This window comes from Talpa occidentalis, unplaced genomic scaffold (genome assembly GCF_014898055.3).
Source record: "Talpa occidentalis isolate TD23 unplaced genomic scaffold, MPIMG_talOcc4v2.1 talOcc4.7, whole genome shotgun sequence".
In the NCBI taxonomy this organism is placed as follows: domain Eukaryota; kingdom Metazoa; phylum Chordata; class Mammalia; order Eulipotyphla; family Talpidae; genus Talpa; species Talpa occidentalis.
The window spans coordinates 41,871,153-41,880,774 of NW_023605083.1; the positions used below are offsets into that span (position 1 = coordinate 41,871,153).

The 9,622-nt window shown below is 36.1% G+C and overlaps 1 protein-coding gene across 6 annotated transcripts in view; it reads left to right on the forward strand.

Annotated features, from left to right (window-relative positions):
- TMC1 (transmembrane channel like 1) overlaps positions 1-7,392 on the forward strand; it is a 300,988-nt gene extending 293,596 nt beyond the window's left edge. For 5 of the 6 annotated variants that reach the window (XM_054689505.1, XM_054689507.1, XM_054689509.1 and 2 more), the window contains one exon: positions 5,346-7,392. In XM_054689505.1, coding sequence (XP_054545480.1) covers positions 5,346-5,529 — 184 coding nt within the window. In that variant the 3' untranslated portion in view covers positions 5,530-7,392. Of the gene's footprint in view, positions 1-1,130; positions 1,210-1,324; positions 1,377-5,345 lie in introns of all 6 variants that reach the window. The other variant, XM_054689504.1, reaches the window with a different exon arrangement.
- The last annotated feature ends 2,230 nt before the right edge of the window (positions 7,393-9,622 follow it).

Sequence of the window (9,622 nt, forward strand, 5' to 3'; positions counted from 1 at the left end):
CTCATTTAAACTCCTATTACTCATATAAGAGATAAACAAACCCAGCTAAACCATATCAATAATTGTGTTGCTAGTACCAGATGGCTCATAAGGGGTCTAACTGGCATGTTGGTAACTAAAGGAAATGTGTTCAGTATCCAGTTATTTGCAACAAAGAGCAATGCCAATTACCTTTTTTTTTTTTAACATCATCTTTTTCTTTGTTTCTCTTGCTTTAAGTGACTATGAGCATAATTATTTTTGCACAAATGTTTGGCCAGAGCTTGCTCTCTCTAGAAATGTAAATGTCACTTAAAAGCCAAGAATAGTCTTTTATGAAACATTTTCTGTTGGAAGGAAGGAGAAATGTAAAAAACATATGCTATGGAAAAAGAATCCAGGGCCTCCACAGTGGCGCAGCGGTTGAGCGCTGGGTTGCGAAGCTGCCCGCGGCCTCTGCAGTGCCGGTTTGATCCCTGGCCGCTGGTGAGGGTCCCACATGGCGAAGCAGACCTCTCCTGTCTCTCCCGCTGCTCCCTTCAGCAGTGTACTTCGTCAGTATGCCTGTTCTTTTCCCTGCTCTGGCTCTGGTGAATCCTCTTACCTTCCGCGCTTCTGACTGCACCCAGTGATTGTATAAATAAATAAATAAATAAATAAATAAATAAATAAATAAATAAATAAAACTTCAAAAAAAGAAAAAAGAAAAAGAATCCATATTAATTAACAGTGACTATGATGATAATTTTTTAGCTGTAAAAGCCAAAGAAAAGAATTTAAGGGGGAAAGTCAGTTTCCTTTTTATTCCACACATTCCCTAAGCTTCAGATTTTTCTATTCTCTTGGATACTGTTAGAATTGACTTAACATGTACTTTTAGTTATAATTTGAACAATGTTAATACATTTCCAAGAAGGCACTAAAAGAGATACAGAGGTACACTAGAGAGGTACAGAGGACCGAGTATAATTCCTAGTGTTCTTCCTTAGTTCTCTGTACTCCAGTCATTACCTACAAAATAAGAGGCTTATTAGAGTAAAAATTTAGAGTAAAAAATATCTTAGAGCCTACTCTGAAGGTACCATCCTATGGCTAAATGTAAATTTTTTTAAAATTTGAGTATTAAAAAAATAACTTTTTTTTTAATTTAGTTTGACCATCTATTATCTTAATGCTACTGCAAAGGGCCAGAAGACAGCAAATCTGGATCTAAAAAGGAAGATGAAACAGGTAGGATAAAATCAATTTCACAGAAATAATGTCTTTAATGTAATTAGTGGTAAGCAGGAGAAAACAGGAAATCTCATGCTCTTTTCTGCTTTTTTTTTTTTTTTTAATCACATAGCAAGCCTTGGAGAACAAAATGCGAAATAAGAAAATGACAAGTGCACGAGCAGGTTGGAAATATGTTTGTGATTTTTTTCCTCTAAAATTGTATATTCCTTTTTTTCCTCCAAATAAGGAATTTAATGTTTAGTGACATTATTGCCTTAGCAGTCATTCCTCAGATGTTATTGCCCACCAGTTTAGACCCTCTCTCAGGCACCATACCCAAGGGGTTAGTGGTTTTGCAGTGGAAAAAAAAAATTTGGACATGTAACCTTAGAGGTAGTGATAGGAGGTTTTGCAAACTGAAAGAAAATAAAATCTACCTAATCATACAACTAGGCAATACAAATGCAGAATCTCTTCTGTCCTTTGAGTAATTATTATACATAGAAGGATAAACTACAAAGATAACCTCAGAACCCAACACTATTATTGTCAGTCATTCCTAATTCATTTAATCATTCCTAATTCATGTAATCTCTTTTTTTTTTGCACCCCCTTCAATTTGAAGATACTAGAACAAGATATATTAGTATTTGCCAAAATTATTGATCTGCTTTTTTTAAAAAAAGATTCATTTATTTATGCATACAGAACTAGGGGATAAGCCAGAAGTGTGGGGGGTGAGAGGATTCACCAGACACAGAGTGGGGAACAGAACAGGCAGACTGAATGAAATACACTGTTAGGGGAGAAGCGGGCAAGTCAGGAGAGGTCTGCTGCGCCATGTGAGTCACCTCCCTGTCCCGGGATTGAACTAGTGCTGCAGTGGCTGTGGTTAACTTCGTAGGTTGCGTCTTATCCCTTTGCGCCACCAGGGAGGAGCCCCCCAATTTTTCTCCATTCTTAAAGTTCTTTATATTAGCAGGCATTTCTTTCCCTGTAAGTAACAAAGTAACTCATCCCAAGTTTGTTTAAGTAGAAAAGAAGAAATTTATTTGTCCACATAAATGTACAGAGGGTGGTACCTATGGCTTAGGCCATGTTTTACCCCAAGTTTAAAAGCCTCCTGGCCTTAATCCCTTTTCTCAGTGATTCTGTCAGCACTGCCCTCTTTTATGTTGACTGCCTTTTATAGCCCCAGAAATGGACACAGCAACTTCCAGTGCCACATCCTGAGATTATAACACTCAGAGGAAAAAAGACAATAATTTTTTTAAAAGATTTATACATTTTTTAATAATTAAGTTACTTGTTTCTTCTTCCTTTCTTTTTTTCAACTTCGTTGCAGTAGTTCTAGAGATGTGTGGCTCCCCAGTCCAGCCCCTCCTTGGCCTGTTCCCAGATCAGACATGTTGGGCAGCAGCAATGATAGTCGCTGTTCCACCCTCCCCTTCCAGCTCTTCCAGAACTCAGGGCTTCTCGGCCATGCTTTCTGAGTGTGGCCTGAACTCCTCCAGTCTCAGTGGATTCCCCTTCTGTGTCTGGTATGCTGCCGTCATCCTTTGATTTCTTTTCATGCCAGTCTGTAGACTAACACCTTATCCTGTTTTGAATATCCCGTTTTCTGTTTTTCCAACTCCTTTCTTGGTATGGTCACATATTTTGGGGAAAGAAAGGGTATGTAATAGTAAGCTTCCTGAGACTTTGCATTTCTGATACTGCCCTTCTTTTATCTTCTCTTTTAGTTGATAGCTTAGGTAGGTGTAGAAAATTCCTATCTAACTAGATCAATAATAATTTTCCTTTAGAATAATATTCCTTTAGAGACTTTGTCCATGTCTCCCTAATTTTGGAATTTCTATTGAAAATCTAAAGTCATTCTGATTCTTAATCTTTCATATGTGACTTGTAGTTTTAACAGTCTGTTTTGCTTATCTGGGAAATTGTGAATATGTGAATTATCATGTGAAATTTCATGAATGATGTCTTGAATGAATCTATTTGTATACCTGCGTCCTTATCAATGGCCCTTTCACTGAGAAACTCATGTACCTTAGTTGCAGGGAATTATAAAAAAATGTTATATATGATTCCTTATTCATTTTTTTCTGTTCTCTCTTTACGAAATTCATAGTAATTAGATAGTGGGCCTGTAATTTTCTTAATTCTCTTGATTATGCTCCTCTTTGTCTCTTTGTTTAACCCATAAATATTTCCTTAACTTTGATTTTCATTATTTATCTTGCCTTTTTCTGTTGTCATAATTTTAATTTTCGCAAGTTATTTTGCTATCTAACTTCTCTTTTTAAAACAGCATCATATTCTGGTTTAATAACTGCAATGGCTTTTTTTTTGTTTGTTTGAGAATATTAGTAACTCTGAAAAAGTTTTTTTTCTTTCAAAGTCTTCTTTTTCCACAAGTTGCTTTGTGCTTTCTTATGCCTGTTGTTGTCTACTGTAGAATCTTCTCAGGGGCATCATGATGTTTGACCCTAGGCTCCTAATCAGGGGTGAGACACACATGTTTGAAAGGTCTAAGATTGTGCAAAGTGTGTGGACACATCTTCATTCTAGAACTCTACGTGTGTTTTGATGAACCTGTGTGTCATTGTCTTGAAGGCTTTCATTTTGTGCTGGCCAGATTCCCCAGACAATTCACATCCAAGTTTCTTCCTGGAGAGTAAAGGTTTCCTAGCAAAATTAAAACACCTGTGCAGGAAAAGTGGTCACAGATCTCAGTTTTCTACTTAAAAATATTCACTGAAGTCTCTACTTCTTACTATGTTACTCCTTATATTCTTCTAGCCCACAAACTTCTTTTTGTTATTTCTAGAAAAAAAAATTCTTGCAGTTTTCTGCCAGAGAATGGAGGGGTCAGTCACTGATCTGTGCCAAGAGGAATAACTCTGGGACTCTAAATGTTTCTTAAACAGATAGCCAGTCTCCTCTTTGTACTGATTTCTCACGTTCACATTGGTCACTACTGCTGCCAATTCCTGAATCTTCCAGAGATTTTGTGTGTAAATTACATTGCTCCCAGTTTTCCTTCTATGCTGGCTTAGAATTATATTTGTCATATCTAATGTCACTTTTTATTTTTCTGTCTTCTTTCTAATTTCTAATATTATTATTGTTATCTTCTCTCCTAATCTGCCCTTCTTTATGGGTTTGTGTCCATCCCCAAATTCCTTAAGTGTCATGTTTGAGAAGGAGCAAAAGTTGAATCCTATGTATTTACCTACACAGTCCATGCGAACCTTCATATCTCCTACATCAAGAAGAGCAATGGTTTCCTTTTTATCTGAACTCTGTTCATGCAGTCATTACCTGGGGTACTTTGTTGAGATGGAGTCTAGTATGTAGTCTACATTCTCAGGAACTGATTAGTATTTTTCAGACTTTAAGAGTATAGAGGTATGTACCTGCAAAACTTTTTTGTAGTATCTAGACTGTGTCTATAACTTCACATTATCAAATGAAAAGTCTTCACAAATATATCCTGGACATAGATACTGAAATATAAGAACATTTACTGGAATTCTTTTACTGGAAAAATTTGAAAGGGATAAACATAATATTATAATGTAATAGATGTAGTATTAATTATATAAGCAGTAATAAACAGGTATTTTAATAAAGCAGAAACTTACTTTCCCTTTAGAATTTGTGAGAATTTTGTAAAGTAAGAAATATAGAGATATTTTCAATATGAATTTGCTAAATACTATGGCAACCTGGAGCACATTTTTTTTTAAAGATTTATTTATTTATGCATACAAGAGCTGGGATACAGGCTAGAGGTGTGTGGGGGTGTGTGTGAGAGGATTCACCAGAGACAGAGTAGGGAACAGCACAGGCAGATTGACGGAAGTACACTGCTGAGGGGAGCAGCGGGCAAGTCAGGAGAGGTCTGCTGTGCCATGTGGGTTGCTCCCTGGCCGGCTGGGGATTGAACTGGTGCTGCAGAGACTGTGAACAGCTTCACAGGCTGCATCTTAACCCCTTGTGCCGCCACGGAGGGCCCTGGACCACGTTCAGAAGACAAATTTCAGGTCACTTCATTCAGAAGCATTAAGCACATTAAAAGTAAGTTAAACTTCCATTTGCTTTTTCTTCACTTCTTGCTATTTTTTTTTTTTTTCCTTTGTGAACAGCTGCAGCTGCTGGTGGCCAGTAACTTTCACAGATATGTTGGAGGCCCACATGTACTCCTCACCTTGCTGTTTGAAAGGACTGACAGGTGAATGTCCAGAACATAAGAATTGTGGAGTTGGTGTTCCCTGTTCTAAACCTGGTGGATTATCAAGGTCAGCCTGGTTCATCAAAACATTAATTTAGCAAGCAGGACCTCCACCTTTCTCCAAAATAAAGATTTCTTTCTACGTTTTGCCACATTCTCCCATACCCACTTCCCTTTAAAATTGAATTTTAAATGGATGTGAATCAACAACATAGATTAATGTTTTACTTGATAAGTTAATTTAAAATCATTTGCTCACATGGACTTTCATTTTATGAATTTCTTCTGTTAAGTTTCTTGGGATAGGAACAGGAGTATTTCATCTTCTCTTTTCCTGGAAGTTGAGAGATATATTCATAAAATACTCAATATAATCATTCATTAACTCACTTTTTGAAACCAAGTCCATATTTTCCTTTTTTTTCTGTTTGCCCATTCATGGTTCCCACAAATATAAACCCAAAACCTTTTTATTGGCTTCTGATTTCAATATGAAAAGGGATGAATCTGATCAGCACCAGTTGCAGGTCTCTCCCCTTAAGTAGGTGTGTGGTTATTAGACAACCCAACCTTTTTTTTCCTTTTTGAAAAAAAAAATTCTTCTTGAGGTAACATTAATTTGCAAGACTTTATGTAATTTAGAGGTGTAGGATCACACCTCTTCGGATTATCCCAGTCTTCTGAGTTAAAAATAGTATGACACTGGAAATAATTACAGTTCAATCACAGTCTGATTATTTGCCCTTCAAAGGGGCTATCTCCTGAGTATAAACTCCCATATTCTGTAATTTTTTTTTTTTTTGGTAACATTAGGAAAATACCCACTTTGGAGGATGGCCAGTTTATAGATGTGTTTAAGTATTACTATTTAAATTGACTTTGAATAGTAACACTCAAAGCCCTCAGCTTGTCTTGTTGTGTGACTTCAATTATCTCTTAAAATCTCAATGTCCTTTTCTGGAGCTAAGGTAATTTGTCTGCCACTCTCTGCAGTTGACTTGCTGAGTTTTTATTGCTATGTCTTTCAGTTTCTCCCTTTTCACTCTTTTTCTGGCCATACAGTGATCACCCTTCTGTCCTGTCCATGCATGTATTCAGCACTGCCAGTCTACCAAATCCAAGATTTAATTTCCTGTGCTCATCTCTTTCAGATTAGCTTTTGTTCCCAATCATATCATTCCCTGATAGGTCTTCTTGTCTATATGTCTTTAATTCAGAATCTATTATGTATACTGATTGCCCTGTGCTTTGTAATGACCCTTTGTTGTTTCTTCTATACACGGGATCATCTTTTCTGTCCAGATTGTAAGCCCTCTGTGAGCAGGGATCATATATCCTAACACCTTTTTAGTGCTGTGCACAGGTAGGCACTGAATAAATGCTTGCTAATTAAATTGAATCAATTTAACTTACAGCAATTGCACTGTGAAACAAAAACTTCTGTTACCTGCACAAAAAATATTACTATGATGTAAGAAATGGTGTTACCTATTGATGTGCTGAGTTCATTATCTCAATAGATTAAAATGCAGATGAGTAAATAAAGCTTGCATGTAAGTCTACTGGATGATTTTTGCACTGTGCAGTAGTAAAATTAGGGAATTGTTTTTTGTGTTGCCAAATTTGAAATGTGGATAACACTTGCTTTTGAGCTATTTCATCACTCTTTTGTGGCTCAGACGCCACATTAATCTCCTTAATTTACAGAATTAATTCCAAAATTAATGATAACTTCCCACTTAGGGCAAGGCATAGACATCACAACTCTATCAGATAGAAATTGAGAAAAAAGACTTGCTTTCTCTTACTCCCTATCAAATATAATATTAAGCAAAATCCAGCTATTACCTCACCTTTCCAACACTGATGAGATAAGGATAAAGTGGGAATTATGATGATTAGTAAGGCTTCCCTTGAATAAAAATATGCATGTGGATAATATCATGTTATAATTTTCTTTTGTTTCATTTGGTTTACAAAAGTAAAAGTGCCTCCACAATTTTTTGTGAAGATTTATATACCAAAAGAATAAGTAAGCAGGCTTCTAGAATCAGAGATATAATGATAGAATTGGCAAGTATTCTCAGCTCTGATTTTTTAGAAAAGACGTTAAGAATTAATCATAATTAAAAACAAACTGTAGTCATAGTTTTATTCTCATCTACCAACTGCAAGAAGGAAACACCATTATATGATGATGTCAGGAGTTCTCAAACCCCTATATAAGATTTCTTTTTCTCAAAACTCACTTACAGTGTATTGCCTTGGATACTTGGCCTTACATGGTCCAGCTGCCTTTTCCAGGATGGGTTTTAATGGTTTTGTAATTATGAATAATGGAAAAATGAAATACTTGAAATCTTCTGGAAACTTAAATGTTATGTAGCACACATCTTTATACAAACACATAAAATTCTGTAAGGGCATGTACCAGGAAGACATAATCTACTTAATTTCTTTTCAGTGGAGAAGTCAGAACTTATCTACATTTTTTTGTCTACAGTGCCTTCCCCATGGGCTCCCTAAGTGACCTTCCCTTCTCCCCACCCCCAAAGTCCTTCTGTCTTGCTTCATAACTTCTCATGAATAGAGAAGGTATACAGTTTGCTTTTGAATTTCTTTTTTAACTTATTCTCTTAAAATCTGTCGATACTTGTTTAATTAATTGTCAGCCTGGAAAACCCCAGTGGGGTACGCATGATTTCCTTTGTAACAACAGTATGTAATTGTTCATAAATATCTCCTTTGGAGCTAAGTTTGGTAAAGTCCAGAGAAGTTTTATTTCTGACTAAGCAACAATTTTTAAACTTTTAAAAATAAAAGTTTCTTGAAAGTGGTGGCATGCCAGGTTTTCCATACTGTGGGAAAGAAAAGGGGCATGATGAGGGAGCCAGACCCAGTTTGTTTGAGGGCATTGAGTGATGGGATTTGAGAAGGGAGGAAGGTAGTTTGGACAGTCATAAAATTGCCACTTTTGTGTTGCCTTTTCTATTGCTTATTGCCAGTGGAGAACAGATGGAAATCATTAAGCTTCCTTTTCTGAGCCACAGATAATATTCTTGAGGCCATGACAAAGCTGAATGCTAAGTCATGCCATTTGCAAAACTATAAATAAAAAGAAAATTCAAATGACCATTTTGTGATATTTGTGGTTAATTTTTCTAAAACATATTTGTCACGTGACTATTGATTGGCTTCTTATTATTTTAATGTGCTTGCCAGTCTGTGGTAAACTATAAATGATGACTAAAGAGATCTGGCCCTAGGATTGATGATACTAGCTCCTTTCCAATTTTCTCAATTATTTTAATTCTTACACCCATTTTAGAGTTTAGAATTGGATTTTTAAATGGAAAGATAAATATCACAAATCTGTGAATCACAAGTGATACGGAGTTTTTCCAAATGAATACAATGATTCCTTTGGGGACGGTATTGGAGTCATGTTCAGGGACAAAATGACTACCGAGCAGTATGACCTGTGAGTACACAGCCCAGAAAGGCAGATGGTTGTCTCCTTCATTGTGAGTGGTCACTGCTTGCCTTCCTTTTAACAAAAGTTAGATGTAATTGACACATAATATACGAGCTTCAGATGTGCAACACATATTTATATATATTGTGAAAGGAACTCCATAATACATCTAGATAACATCCACTACCACACAGAGTTACAATTTTCTGTGTGTGATGAAAACTTTTAAGATTTACATTAAGCAATTTTCAAATATATAGTACAGTTTTGCCTTTCTTGATAACATCAGCTGAACTTCCATGATACTCACTGGTTTTCCCTTTTCTAATTTCCCTGGAGATAACAATTGAGAATAGAGAAGCAAGCAGTGTTCAGAATTGCCCATAAGGCACCAAAACTTTTGGGGGGTAGTTAGTGTCAGGCACTATTCCAGGACCAAAACCCAGTATTGAATATAATAAGATCTGTTTCCACAGGGCAGACACAGACAATATACATCATTACAAAATTTAATAAACCAAATAAATATTGAATAAACTAAAAAAGGCAAAATAACAGCTTCTGCTACTGATAATAGCTCTAAGAAAAAGGTAAAATTAGGCAACTATGGTAGGGCTGTTTTAGCAAGGTGGTTAGGGGAGTTTGTCTGAGAAGGTGATTTGGGAGTTGAAACATAACTGAGGAGAAAGCCAGGTCTTTTTCTTGGAGTGTTTTTG